This window comes from Anolis sagrei, chromosome 5, assembly GCF_037176765.1.
Source record: "Anolis sagrei isolate rAnoSag1 chromosome 5, rAnoSag1.mat, whole genome shotgun sequence".
In the NCBI taxonomy this organism is placed as follows: Eukaryota; Metazoa; Chordata; class Lepidosauria; order Squamata; family Dactyloidae; genus Anolis; species Anolis sagrei.
The window spans coordinates 185,523,163-185,539,162 of record NC_090025.1 but is presented as its reverse complement, the minus strand read 5'-3'; the positions used below and the strand labels follow the sequence as shown (position 1 = coordinate 185,539,162).

The 16,000-nt window shown below is 40.5% G+C and overlaps 1 protein-coding gene across 9 annotated transcripts in view; it reads right to left on the bottom strand.

Moving 5' to 3' along the window:
- Positions 1 to 16,000, bottom strand: part of SOX5 (SRY-box transcription factor 5) — an 897,493-nt gene that overhangs the window by 47,164 nt on the left and 834,329 nt on the right. For all 9 annotated transcript variants that reach the window (XM_060776580.2, XM_060776581.2, XM_067469306.1 and 6 more), the window contains one exon: positions 5,481 to 5,653. In XM_060776580.2, the coding sequence (XP_060632563.2) occupies positions 5,481 to 5,653 (173 nt within the window). The remainder of the gene's footprint in view (positions 1 to 5,480; positions 5,654 to 16,000) is intronic.

Genomic DNA, 16,000 nt, shown 5'->3' with positions numbered 1-16,000 from the left:
CTTAGGGTTGCCATAAAATCAGAAAGAGACTGAGGGCAAACAACAACAACAACAACAACAAAAACAACACTTTACTCATTCTGGAAACTGAACAGGGCACATTCCTTGTTACTTTTACTATATTTCCTACGAAGGCAATTCACCAACTTACTCACTATTAAGAGTTTACCCTTTCTGTTATTATTGTGCCATTGGACAATACAGTGACATGCCAATTCAGATATTATACCTTATACATTTTGATAAAAATGCAAATGACATTATAGAGCAATCCTTCTGGTTGCATCTCAGAGCTACCTCAGCTTACTCTTGTTCTTGCCACCTCCATTTCTCAGAATGAGTGAGTACATATACTCCACAATGAATAACAGTCTCTTCTTGTTCTATTGAAAATAGTGAATTACAAAAACAGTGAATTACAGTCACGGCTCTTATAAGCAAGAAAGAGCTGAAATATAGCTCATTACTGCACGACATGACTAATTGCCAAAGTAACTTGTTTGAAAAATGAGTTAGTTCCCAGTAGCTCATTTACTTTGGTTTAAATCCAATTTCATCCCAGGATTGTTTCAACAAGCAGGATTACACCAGGCAGAAGAGGACAGGAAGACCCTATTCCATTACCACATCTGGAGAACAATTTAGCTGCCAGTTCAATTTGTTTTCACATATAGGGTGGGACCGGAGCATTACCCTAGTCTTCACTTTGGACAAAAAAAAGTCCTGAGCCAGCCTTGAATCTTCTCTTTTGTCGAAGACAGATAGACAATTGCTAGACAATAGACTGAGAGATGATAGACATTTAATTCAAGGTGCAGGTTATGACCTTTAAAGTAGGCCTGGGTAACAACGGAAAAATTTGTTTCTAAAATCGATTCGTTTTTTGGGGGTTTTTGCGTTTTGATATTTAAAAGAATTCCGAAATTTTTCTTTTAAAAAGTTCGATATTTACGAAATTTCGTAAATGTTAAAAAAATTATGAAACATTAATGAAACAAATACGAAACAATAACGAGTCGATTCGTTAATGGCGGACGCGACCGCGCAATACGCTAAAAAACCTCCAAATGGGACAGGGGGAACTTCTGAAGCTTCCCTCTCCCTCTGATGTTGACTGTTGGTGTGATATTATAATTTTTTTTCACTAATTAAACAAAAAACAACTATAAAACTTGCCCCAGACATGGGGAAATAATAACGAAACGACCTCAAACCGATAACGAAGCGAATACATAACGAATCCGAAGCATTTACAAAACGAATTTAAAAATTCGTTTCGTTTTTAAGGTGCTCCAGAATGGTTCGTTATCGCTTCGTTATAAAAAAAAAATAACGAATTTTTAACGAATTACGAATTAACAAAACGAAACCGCCCAGCCCTACTATAAAGCCCTAAACAGTTCGGTCCCCGCCTATCTTCACAATCACATCTCCTTCTATAAACTGGCGCAAACTCTAAGATCTTCCGGGGAGGCCCTCCTTTCGCTCCCACCACCGTCACAAGTATGGTTGGTGGAGATGAGAGAGAGGGCCTTCTCAGTGAAGGCCCCCCACCTCTGGAACGCCCTTCCAAAGGAAATAAGACAGGCCCCATCCCTCCCCTCCTTCCATAAGAGCTTGAAGACCTGGTGGTTTCAACAAGCCTTTGAGAATGACCAGTTCTAGCACAGCCCCAAACATTGTTGAATATGACCTTATACTTCCTACATATTACCCCAGTCATCCCTCTAATAGGCTCTGGAAATGAGCAGCCACAAACCCGTACCTGCTGTTGCTGTTAGCCTGTTATAGCACTGTACTTAATTCCCCTCATATTTTGAGTTTGGACTAGCCTTGGCCCGGCCTTTTAATTGCTCTGAAAAGGCAGGATTATTTTTAATATATATGTGTTATTGTGATAATTTTATGCTTATGTAGTTTTGTTAATTTTATGTTATGCTGTTTACTCTGTATGTTTTGATGATGTTTCTTGGAAACCACCCTGAGTCCCCCTCGGGGAGATAGAGCGGTATATAAATAAAGTTTTTTTTCATTATAATGAACACGCTCAAGCAGGAGGTGAACACAGAGTGGGGACAGTTTACTGAACCCCAAAGTTCATTGACACTTATGAACAGAGTTGATGGGTTTTTAGATGATGGGGAAATTCTTCCACATCAACTCTATGCCAATCTCCAATGACATCTACCCATTTCATAATCCATTTGTTCCATTTGATAGGCACCTCAAACTTTGAACAATGAACAAAAGCTACATAGCATGCATAAGTCTCAAGTTGTATGTTACACAAATAGGATTTTCTCATAAGTGTACTTATAGATTGTTTCTCTCTCCCCCCACCCCTCCCACCAGATGACAGACCTCCATTTCCAATGTTCAGAAACTGGCAGGGAAAGGCAGCAGTAAGCCTATTCACACACTCAGCAAGGGGCAGAAAAGCCAGTGCTGTGAAAATGTTGGAGGGGAGTACAAGGATGCAAGATAACTGATGGAAAGTACAGACTCCTGGATATGCTATCCCTTCTTATGGAAAAATTATCTTTGTTGGGACTGAATTAACTACTTCCAGCCTTGACTGGAAGGCAAAACTTTTTTCAGCCATTAGATTGAATGGGTAGTTCCTACACATTTTCTTTTTGTGTGTGCAATGCATTAAAAAAGAGATATTGACATGCTGGAATGTGTCCAGAGGAGGGTGACTAAAATGATCAAGGGTCTGGAGAACAAGCCCTATGAGGAGTGGCTTAAGGAGCTGGGCATGTTTAGCCTGAAGAAGAGAAGGCTGAGAGGAGATATGATAGCCATGTATAAATATGTGAGAGGAAGCCACAGGGAGGAGGGAGCAAGCTTGTTTTCTGCTTCCTTGCAGACTAGGACGCGGAATAATGGCTTCAAACTACAAGAGAGGAGATTCCACCTGAACATGAGGAAGAACTTCCTGACTGTGAGAGCCGTTCAGCAGTGGAACTCTCTGCCCCGAAGTATGGTGGAGGCTCCTTCTTTGGAAACTTTTAAACAGAGGCTGGATGGCCATCTGTCAGGGGTGATTTAAATGCAATATTCCTTCTTCTTGGCAGGGGGTTGGACTGGATGGCCCATGAGGTCTCTTCCAACTCTTTGATTCTATGAAAAGGTTTGGAAATGTTCAGATTTGGGCACAAACTGCATTCTGCTTCATGCATAGGTTGAGAAAGGGTACATTTGACAAATTCACATTGAAATATAGACTGACTGAATCCCTTGCATATCTCTAGAAGCCATTGATAGGCTTATCCTTCAAGAATTTGTCTAATCTCTTTTTTCAAACCTACTTAAACTAGCAGCTATCCAGTGGTAGCAAATTCCATAAATACATCTTAATTCTTAATGTCTTTCCTTGTTTGCTGAGTCATCTAACATGAGTTGGCACAGAAACACTGGCGTGGGTACAGGACACGTGTGATAACCTCATGAAGCACCCATCATCAGAAGCTTAGCTCCTATAACCGCAAAAGCTTTTGCTCCTGGAGGAACCTCAATACAATTTCCAAATCCAGCTCATCTCCCCCACACATGTAAGCATTTCTTTTTTTTAAAAAAAGCAGGATTTTTTACTTGGACCCAGATACTACAAGAATGACCCAAGCATAATATGTATCGACAGCCTGAAATGGAGCATTAGACTTCTTGCTATGCCTCCCCTCCCTCCTCTCCCTCCTTCAAAGGGGCTTAATAGGGCTTATTCTTTACCATCTTTAAGTCTGTGGGTGGACTTTTTTATTTTTAAAGAAACTGTCACAGCTGAATGCTGCTGTTGCAGCCTTGATGTTGCATAACGTACATTATGGCACTATGAGAACCAGGGAAAAACCCATAAAGTATTTCACCAAGAAGAATATCCAGTTCAGTTTGGGCCGCTGCTGTAAAATTTTAGCGTACAGTGAGCTCTCAGGATCTGTTGAGATCTGCTTCCAGGACCTCCCATGGATACCAAATTTTGTGGACACTCACTCACTACACCTGGAATGGTCAAACTTCAGCCCTCGAGGAATTTTGGACTTCAATTTCCACAATTCCTAACAGCCAGTAGGCTGTTAGGAATTGTGGGAGTTGAAGTCCAAAACACCTGGAATCATAGATGATAGAGTTGGAAGAGACCTCATGGGCCATCCAGTCCAACCCCTTGCCAAGAAGCAGGGGTTGGACTGGATTGCATTGAAAACACCCCCGACAGATGGCCATCCAGTCTCTGTTTAAAAGCTTCCAAAGAATGAGCCTCTACCACACTCCAGGGCAGAGAGTTCCACTACTGAACAGCTCTCACAGTCAGGAAGTTCTTCCTAATGTTCAGATGAAATTTCTTGTAGTTTGAAGCCATTATTTTGCGTCCTAGTCTCCAGGGCAGCTGAAAACAAGTTTGCTCCCTCCTCCCTATGACTTCCTCTCACATATGACTTCTTCTCACATATTTATACATGGCTATCATGTCTCCTCACAGCCTTCTCTTCTTCAGGCTAAATATGCCTAGCTCTTTATGCCACTTCTCATAGGGCTTGTTCTCCAGACCCTTGATCATTTTAGTTGCCCTCCTCTGGACACATTCCAGCTTGAAAATATCTCTCTTCAATTGTGGTGCCCAGAATAGGACTCAATATTCCAGGTGTGGTCTAACCAGAGCAGAATAGAGGGGTAGCAAGTCTTCCCTAGATCTAGACACTATGCTCCTATCGATGGAGGCCAAAATCCCATTGGCTTTTTTTGCCACCACATCACATTGTTGGCTCATGTTTAATTTGTTGTCCACGAGGACTCCAAAATCTTTTTCACACGTACTGCTCTCGAGCCAGGCATCGTCCCCCATTCTTTATCTTTGCATTTCGTTTTTTTCTGCCTAAGTGGAGTATCTTGCATTCGTTCCTGTTGAACTTCATTTTGTTAGTTTTGGCCCATCTCTCTAATCTGTTAAGATCGTTTTGAATTCTTCTCCTGTCTGCAAACCTGATGATCATGCCTTCTAACCCTTCATCTAAGTCATTAATGGAGGGCCGAAGTTTGTCCATGCCTGTGCTAGAGAGCTTAGAAATTCCTAAAGAGATGCTCTCCAGGAAGTTGTGTATCCCTAACTACAGAGAATTCAGACCGACTGTATATTCAAGCTGTGGTTGGTTGAATCTGTTGATGCAGAATCTGTACATAGAGAGGACTGACTATAATAGCGAATCCATGACTGGTGAAAGATACATTTTCTTCCAACGACACCAAAATTAAAAGCTGGAACTGACAGCGAAAAACTGTGACATGATTCCTGGAACCTAACTGCCAATAGCTAACCCAGTGGTTCTCAACCTGTGGATCCCCAAGTGATTTGGCCTATAACTCCCAGAAATCCCAGCCAGTTTACCAGCTGTTAGGATTTCTAGGAGTTGAAGGCCAAAACACCTGGGGACCCACAGGTTGAGAACCACTGAGCTAACCCAAACATTACCTAGCTAGGGACTGACCTTGTCTGTCCTGCAGTTATTTAGACCCAGGTTGTTTGCGACAGCAACCTTCCCATCCAGGACCTGTTGCTCCCGCCGTAGCTGTTCTTTCATCTGCCGAGCCTCTTGGATTGCCTTGGTAACAGCATCATGATCATTTAAGTAACCTGATGACGTGATGGAGGAAAGGATATCTAGAAAGAAGGTGAAAGGGAGAGAGGACACAAACAGAAGCAAGGTTACCAGGAATCATTACAAGCTATTATAATCAAAACACTTCAATGCCTTCTCTGATGGATACTGGGCAACAAGCAAATTCGTCAGCTGTTGGTACCTTGAACATTATGAAGGATAAATCCTCATTTTGTACAAACACATGCATTTGTATTTCATTCTTCACCAACAGCCTAAAATAAAGGCTACATGTTTGTGAGTGTTAGTTTGTGCATGGCAGGGGGTTGGATTGGATGGTCCTTGAGGTCTCTTCCAACTCTATGATTCTATGTATTTCCCTTTTCTTAACCAATATCACAATCATGTTGTTTACTACTTCACATTCACAACAGAAAATTGAAGGCCAATCCATGTCCCTAATTTTGGCAAGGAGCCACAATCACGACTCAAAATTATTTTTTTCAGAAAGAGGATCAACACCCTGTTGGGGCAGAGCTTCAAAAGTTACTTTAAAAATAGTTACTTATATTATTCTAAGTATCACAGCAGTTAGCTACTGTTATTTTTTTTAAAAAAAATACATTTTTATATTTCCCATTTATGAAGGTAATTAAAATAAACAAATCAGAGCTTCAAAGGTTCCTTTAAAAATAGTTAGCGTTATTACTATAAGCCTCACAGCAGTTGGTTGCTTAAAAAAATCTTATTTTCCTATTTGTCTAAGGTAATTACAATAATTACACTTAAACTATTCTGAAAAAAATCTTAATGATACAAATCTCTGGTTCAGAGTACAAAGAATACGTTTGATTTCACTTTCATAACAAAACATTTTTTAATTGTGTCAGAAGCGACTTGAGAAACTGCAAGTTGCTTATGGTATGAGAGAATTGGCTGTCTGCAGAGACACTGCCCAGGGGATGCCCAGATGTGTTACCATCCTGTGAGAGGCTTCTCTCATGTTCCTGCATGAGAAGCTGGAGCTGAGAGACAGGAGCTCATCCTTCCTGCAGATTCAAACTGCTGACCTTCAGATCAGCAGTTCAGCCGGCACAAGGGCTTAACCCATTGCACCACTGTGGCTCTACAACAAAGCATGAGTCGACAGCCATATCCCCTCTCTTGTGGTACATGGATGGAGAAAGTGCCATTCATGGATCTCAAAGGGCTCCCATATTTCATGGTTGCCAGAATGTGTCCCACACCAGCCCCCAATGTTCCCAACTTCCATTTTTTTAAATGGGATGTTTTGGGAGTAAATGTTGGCCACCTCCCCAAAAATCTACCAATACTCTTACTGAATCTCTCATTTAAAATATCTCAACATTTTGTTCATATTTTTCAAAATATGGTTTCTGAAAGTGAAATAGTATGACTTTGGGTTGTTGTAGGTTTTTTTTGGGATATATGGCTATGTTCTAAAGGCACTTTCTCCTGACGTTTCGCCTGCATCTATGGCAAGCATCCTTAGAGATAGTGAGGTCTTAGATGCAGGCGAAACGTCAGGAGAAAATGCCTTTAGAACATGGCCATATATCCCAAAAAAACCTACAACAACCCAGTGATTCCAGCCATGAAAGCCTTCGACAATACATTGTATGACTTACTTTATTAGGAAAACATGCAAAGAAAAGTGCGTATTTTGGCATGGTCACAAGGGGAAAACTCAAGGTTCCACAGCATTGAGCTATGACAGTTAAAGTAGTGCCAAACTGTGCTAATTCTATGGTGTAGATTGACCTGTATACAACACTTACTCAATTTGAACCCTATAAATCTATTGGATAGGAACCATGTTAGTCTTGCCCAGCACATAGCATTACATTGCACTTGAGGAGCAGAAGCAGTGTATTATTTTTTTTTTTTAAAAAAAGCTGTACAGTAAATTGTGGAAACATAATTACATTTCCTTGAGCAGATAGGCCAGCTTATTAATTGCCGTAATGGTGGTTGGGAGAACAGGACTATCTTGCTCCCCATCCTCCAACCTCTTAAGTACCTTAATAAAGCACAGGTGGCGTTGCTTTGCTATGAGCTATGGTGGCGGAGCGCATAAAGCTCTGCCATAGAATGTCAGCTTCCGATTGACACACACATGCACACATGCACACACACACTCCTCTCCACACCACCTGTCATTTAGAGATACATAAGGAACCACACAGCCACAGACTTTAGACTGATTCCCAATCTGTTAATGCCGGGTCAGATGTTCTCTCCTTGGCTAAAGGGCACATGCTTGCAAACACACATACACACAACACAACACTGCCTAAGCTTTAGCTGCAATAGCATCTGAAACCATTCACTTTTACATTCATTACCCATTTTAAACCTGCCCTCAACCTTCCCATTCACTCCTGTTACAGCTTCAGCCTGCTTTCTCATAGGCTATATTAAGATTCAGTGTTTTTACAGCTTGGTTAAAACTCTGGATCTATTTAGGCGAAAGGAACTCATATTGATCATCTCTCAAAGTTACCTTCCTCCCCTTCCCTTGGTTGCGTTCTCCATATTTTTTAAACTAGGGCATTGACGCGGCATTTTGTTCTGAGCCCTGAAAACTGCAATATGAAATTGCCCGGAAAAGGGGCTTCTGTTTGTGACATGAGGCTAAATCTAACCAGATCCATTGGTGAATTGTAACAGATGGAGGGGCCGTGAGACAGACGGCTGGCACTAATCACACGCAAAATGACCGGCTTGCCTCAACATGTTCCATGGATTCCAGCAAACTTTACACCCTAATCCATTTTTAGAACAAAAAACATCTGGGCCATAAATCCTCTAATCTGCCAAAACACGCTATTAAATCCCATGATTTGTTGAAAAACACTAAGATTAAAGAAAGGAAATATAAAATGGCTAACTGCCGCGTTAGAAAAGTGTTATTAATACTCTTTTCTTTTGTCTCAATTATGAATGTTCTGTTCCTAAAGAGCCTTGTCTAATCATGTCAGATTACACATCCTTGTTGTATTGCTTGCGTCTTCTATCTGATCTGCCGATTGCCAAAGAATGTACAACACTGTCTCCTTGCGCTCCACTTTTTGAAACATGACAGGGGAGAGAGGCTGGTGTCAGATTAGTTCAGACTAACAGCGCTGGAAGGTTTTCGCCATTGCTGTTCCATGTGTACACAGCTTCTTTATTTTTTAATGCTTTCTAAAACCATTTTGAAAGAAACAGCATTGGCAATCCTGGCTTCACTCAGATATTAAAACCTACAAGGATTGGGGAACTTCCAATTCATGTGGCTAGGGGAACCTCGGCAGAGATTAGAAGTTATTGTTGTCTCCAAATCCCAGAAACCCTGTACTAATCATAGACCCAGTTCAATTTAGCTGTGGCGATTCTGGAGACTATAGCTCCAAAAGGCATTTGAGACTCGCAGTGTATTTATATGGTAGAATTAATGCAGTTTTATATCACTTTAATTGCTATGGAAATATGGGAGTTGTAGTTTTGCAAGGCTTATAGCCTTCGCTGCCAAATAGTGCAGGTACATCACCAAACTACAACTCTCATGGAGCCATGTCAATCAAATTGGTGTCGAACAGCCTTCATTTTACAGTGTACAGCAGGGTTTCGTAAGCAGAATTTTCTAGGGATTCCATAAAAGCATGTGTCTGATCGCCCCTTCCCCCTTTTTAGCTATAGATATAATAATTTCTATGGAGGAGTTCCTGAGACATGGGGCACATCTATACTGATCACCTAATGCAAAAGAGCCCCAGATCAACTCCATGGCAGCCAAACACTGCATGGAGCTGATCTGGGGTAATATGAGATATTGTCCCCTTAATGTGCCCTTGACGAGCTTTAACCAAAGTCAGAGGATAGTCTGAATTCAGGAATGAATTTTGACAATCCCCTGAGTTTGGCAGTTGAGCCAGTTTCAAGATGAGATGGTACTATTTACCATCCCCTCCTATTCTCAGTATAACAGAGTTCTCTAGTTGCAACATGGGTCCTATGAGTCAGTTATTAACTGCAATGATGTTGGCTGAGATGATGGACTGATCAGGGAAGGGAAGGAGAAGAAGAGGGCAGACTTCCATTGTTGCCCAGGTCAACACCACTCCAGGCAATGCCTGACTGGTAGGACCCATGTTGCACGCAGAGACTGCTGTGTAAAGAGAATGGGAGGGGATGGTATGGGTGGCCATCTAGCAGTGCCAAACAGGGTTCGATGGTGCATAGACTTTAGTAAATAACCATATGTTGCAATTACAGAATGGCTGAACCCATGGATACAGAGTGTGTAGATATGGAGGGCTGACTTTAGCTCAGGAAGAAAACTTTTAGCTCAGTCCTTTTATTCTAGACTTTCAAAAATAAATGCCATAACCATTGGACCATTTCATTCAGCTTCATGTATAAATTGGGCCTGAGGTGTCTTCTTCAGACTGCATGACTCCGAGACATCATTTCAAAACTCCAGATAAATTGTTCCTTGCATTTAATAAATTAATACATTATATGTAAAATCCTAATTTACTAACTACCTGGACAGATGGTTTACTTGCTTTTAATGTAGCAAAATATTTGACTATCTGAATGTCCTCCAGTTTTGTCCACACTCGAAAATGATGCACCATGTGGCCTCAACACCTTTTTCATGTTAACTCGGTGATAGGACCATATGGAAGACTCTGCAGATTGCATTTCTTTCCTAAACTGCTCAGGTTTCTGAGCTCTCCCAGGCTCTGACGTGATTTCTCTCCATTCACCAGCACGGTGTACAAAAATACATAAGTTGGAGTCCCTTTGGCATTATACAGACACAGATAAGCTCCTTTCCACATACAGTTTTATTTTGGGGGCAAATACGCATTGGATGTATTCCGTTTGCAGTTGCATATATGTAGTTCTAGAAGTATAAGTAGCAGAAAGGCAATGTATCACAGCTACTGTAAAGATACATGAATATAGATTTATATTGCACCAACACAATACAGAATTTTAACCATTCAGTTTTTAAAATGTAAAAGAAGGAGGACAGGAGAAGGGTCTGGAATTCTTAAATTCTTGCAACTAGATGGACTGGACAAGAATTCAAATGGAATTCCTGGAAACGAAATAAATATTCTCCAACTATCCCAATTTGGCAGGTAGAGCACCAATTAACTGTCATTCCACTTTTCAGCTGTTTTTAAAATGTCCACACCTTTATATTACTTTTTTTGGAATAGCTTCAACCCAGAGATATAATTATTTGTTAATTTTATTCTTGAAGGAAGCAACAAGTAATTTTAGCCATTTTCATTGCATTGCAATAAAGTCTTCAAAAACGACACAATTGTCAAAGTCTGTTCACAATTCAGGGACTACTTTGGTGCAAAATTACAAAATACATTTTTCTGAACAGGAAAATAGCTTTTCTGCACTGGAAACTGCATTTTCTGTGTATATAAAAATAATATTTCTGCAATATATATAGAAAATGCTGTTTCCTTTTCCGAAAATATAGTTGAGGGCTTGTTTTGTCCAAATTTCACACACAACCCCTAGTATTTTCTGTACAGGAAATGAACTGAAAAACCTCAGAATTGCTCTGAGACAATAACAACAACAACAACAAAAATGCTGTTTTATGCACAGAATATATCAATTCTGTACAAATATTGGAATGCGCAAATATTGCACAGAACAAGTCCCAAAGTGCAAAAATTCTTATCAGTGCAGTGTTTTCCTGCTCAGGTTTTCCTAGCACTCAAAAAACAATTCCCAACACTTTTCTGCAGTCTTTTCAAGTATTATTTCCATTCCTACTTTCAGGCTGACCACGGAACTTATAAGCATAATGTTTGTGTATATTATGTCGAAGCTACATAGCTCTGCCTTCCCAACAGTTTCTGATTTAAAGTTCATTATGACGTGGATGTTTAGGAGACTCAAAGTTCATAATTTGTAAATAATGCTAGCTTTGTTCCAATGCTCTCCAAACACTCATCTGCCATCCCCTTTTCTCATTACCCCCTGTATCTTTCCACCATCCTACTTTAGGAATGCCTGGGCTAGAGAACTGGATATGCACTTTGAGGATTCAGGTTCATACCATCATGCTAGCCATAAGATTCACTGGATGGCTGTGGGTCTATAGCTTCAGCCTGATCTACTTTGAAAAGTTCTCATGAGGATAAATTCAAGGAATGGGGATATACATATATGTTGTCATTTGCACCCTGGAAAAAAGGAAGGATAGAAAAATGCAACTAATAAGTGAATATCTCAAGAAAAGAGATTCCATTAAGACATTAGAAATAACTTTTTGATAATAGACAGTGGAATATGATGCCTTGAGTGTCATGGAGTCTTCTTCTCTGGAGGTCTTTAAGTAGAGGCTGGATGGCTCTCTGTAGGGAGTGTTGGGACTGCATGTTCCTACATGGCAGCGGGTTGGACTTGATGACTTTGTGTTCTCTTCCAACTCTAAAATTCTTATATACTTCTAATGTTTATTTAGTCTAACCCTCGGTTTTGGTTGTTTATAAGTTATATTGTGTTTGAGTTGCTGTGAGTTTTCTGGGTAGGATGGCCATGTTCCAGAAGCATTCCCTCCTGATGTTTAACCCACATCTATGGCAGGCATCCTCAGATCTTGTGAGGTCTGTTGGAAATGTCAGGAAAGAATGCTTCTGGAACATTGCCATACAGCCTGGAAAGCTCACAGCAACCTAGTGATTCTGGCCATGAAAACTTTCGACAATATATTGTTTATATTTTATTTTTTGTTTTGCCATGATTGTTGTTATTTGCTCGACATTGAATGTTTGCCATTTTATTATTTTTGTAAACCATCCTGAGTCCCTTTGAGGAGAGAGGGCAGGTTATAAATGAAGTTTTATTATTATATTATTATAAAAATCCAATAGTGCAAAATGCTGATTGCTTAGAGCACCAATTTTTTTCTATAGTAAAGGTAAAAGTTTTCCCCTGACATTAAGTCTAGTTGTGTCCAACTCTGGGGGTGGTGCTCATCTCCATTTCTAAGCTAAAGAGTTGGCATCGTTCGTAGACACCTCCAAGGTCATGTGGCTGGCATGACTGCATAGAGTGCCGTTACCTTATCGCTGGAGCAGTACCTATTGATCTATTAACATTTGCATGTTTTTGAACTGCTAGGTCAGCAAAAGCTTGGGCTAACAGCAGGAGCTCACCCCACTCCCCAGATTTGAACCGGCGACCTTTCGGTCAGCAAGTTCAGCAGCTCAGTGATTTAACCCTCTGTGGCAGCCGGGCTCCCTTAGGCTTTCTTGTTGCTTTCATGCATTCATTCATTAAACTAATTTATTTACATGCCATTTTTCTCCTGTAATGGGACCTAGTACAACTCAAAAACTAAATCAACTAAAAATAGTATTATTTCAAAGACAGTCACAATTGTAATCATCATATTTTAAAAATATTTTCAATTTTCTTATATTATTTTCCCCCTTTTTTGTCGTTTTATCATTCTAACCTTAAATTAGCCACCATAAAACATTACAACCTAAAGAAGGGAGCATAAATCTCATTAATAAATAAGATTACACTGAAGTAACTGCCAATCTGTTCTGACTGGTGGCTGAAAATCATGAAGGGGAGGTTTCTTGCAACAATGTGAGATGGTAGATTTCATACATTATATTAATTTCATCATTCCATGGGTTTCAAGGTGGATAATAATGAAATAGTACAAATGTATAAAATGTATAAAAGCATAATAAATTAAACAGGAGCTAAGCATCCACCAGTAAAAGAAAAACCCAGTCTAAAAAAGCCTTTTTCAAAGCACATATGCCTAATATCTTGCTGATCTGTTGCAAATTCTTGGCCATATCCTCTACATTTATGATGGCAAGATCTACAACTATAACATTTCAGAATTCCCCAGTAACAATTAATACCTGAATACTATTAGAATCATAGAGTCAGTTGGAAGAGACTACAAGGGCCATCCATGCAGGAATATACAATTAAAATAACCTTGATAGATTTTTTTTTCATGTCAGGAGCGATTTGAGAAACTGCAAGTTGATTCTGGTGTGAGACAATTGCCCATCTGCAAGGACGTTACCCAAGGGATGCCTGGATGTGCCACCATCTTATGCGTCCCCACATGAGGAGTTGGAGCTGACAGATGGGAGCTCACTCTGCTCTCAGATTAAAACCACTGACCTTTCAGTCAGCAGTCCTGCTGGCACATGGGATTAATTTCATCCAGTTTTGCTTAGAAACTTCCAAAGAAGGAGAGTCCACCACACTCCAAGGCAGCATTTTGGCATGTTACATGTGTGTAAATTTACCTATAGGTTAGATATTTTTTCACATATGAAATTCCACTCAGAAAAAAACAGCAGAAATGGAGCTAAATATATGTTTACAGATGAATATCACACACAAATATATAGTGTATGGAAGTGTGATGTGGGCTGTGCATTGCACATTAATGGAGATTGCACATGGATACACATATGCATTTGGCTGTGCATCCAGTTGCCTGCTGTTTCTTTGATTTCTTTGCACATTGCCATTCAGAATGAAGGTTGGAGAGTACAATTAATGTAGTATCATGCAATTGGTTTTGCTCTGCAACCAGGGACAATTTGCACTGCATGATTATAGTGCTCTGGTTCTATAATGTTTAGGGAGGGGAATTTAAAATGATCAGCCAGAACATGAAAGTGCCTCCCCAAACTACAAAACCTAGTATTCCATAGGATAGGAGAGTTGCTGTGAGTTTTCTGGGCAGGATGTCCATGTTCCAGAAGCATTCTCTCCTGATATTTCACCCACATCTATGACAGGCAATTTAACATTATCAGCCAGAACATGAAAGTGCCTCCCCAAACTACAAAACCTAGTATTTCTTAGGACAGAAAGTGGCATCATAGTGTATTGTAATTGGCTGTAGGATTTGAGGCCAGATGTCCATCTACATTGTAGAATTAATGCAGTTTTTCATCACTTTAACTGCCATGGCTTAATCCTATGAAATTGTGGGAGTTGTAGTTTTACAGGGTCTTTAGCCTTCTTTGCCAAAGAGCGCTGTTGCCTCACCAAGCAATAAGACCCACAAGTCCATAGCACTGAGCAATGGCAATTAAAGTGGTTTGGGGTTTTTTTTGTCATGTCACGAGCGACTTAAGAAACTGCAAGTCGCTTCTGGTGTGAGAGAATTGTCTGTCTGCAAGGACGTTGCCCAGGAGACGCACAGATGTTTTTGATGTTTTACCATCCTTGTGGGAGGCTTCTCTCATGTCCCCACGTGAGGAGCTGGAGCTGATAGAGGGAGCTCATTCGCACTCTCCCTGGATTTGAACCTGCGACCTGTCGGTCTTTAGTCCTACCGGTACAGGGGTTTAACCCACTGCACCACTGGGGGCTCCTAATTAAAGTGGTATCAAACTGTGTTTAATGTACAATTTGGATGTATCCTTAGTTATCAGATCTAAATAAGCACAGTCTTCTTCCCTACTATGGAGAGTTGCACTGTTTTCTCACTTGTATTTTACTGATTACTTCCAAATTTACATCCAGACATTTCGATTACCAAATGCAAAATAGTTTACTTTTTGGCCACATTTTGCGGGGACAGGAGAGGTCATATCTCCACATTATTGTGGGATACAGTATAAGTAGCCGATCTAGGTTAATAGTAAGTAGCAAGATATTCATTCCTACCATCTACTGACTGTAACTCAACCAGTAACTTCCAGCAAAAGGTTTCCTTTGCCTTAAAGAAAATGGCAGTGGAGAGGAGGAGGAGGGACCAGCCTCTGTTATCCGAGACAGCACGCACAGCGATACCATTCTGTAACCTCAAAAAGTCCCTTTCTATATCTGTCCCACAAAGATATACGGCAGTGAAGTCTATGTCATTAACAATAACTTAAGTATGTTATCTTTTGGTCCACAGTTTCCCATGGTTTATTAATGGTATAACACATTAATTCTCCTTACAAGAGTGACCTTTACAACTCCAGTCATCCTCACAGCTTTTATCCAATTACATTATCACTCATTACAGGTACGGCCTTTCAAAATCTACATTTCGCTGAAAAGGAGGGAAGGGAAATGGCAAGGATTCCAAAGGCAGGAAAGGGGCCAGAGACTGGGAGCGAGAAAGATTTTATCTGGGGAATTAAGAAGAGTGTGCAGCGATGGTGTGGCTCTTCAAATCGGCTCAGAGAGGCCTTTGTATGTCAGGCAGGAGGACTTCTGCACTCTTGCCTTTCTGTTGCATCTGGGGAAGATTTAAGGACTGAAGAGAAAGCATACAACCACCCTGCAATTTTGCGATGAAATGCCCCCATGCTAACTCCATGAGCTGCCTCTGGCATTTTCCACCTACTCCATCCTCTCAAATGCATAGGACAGTG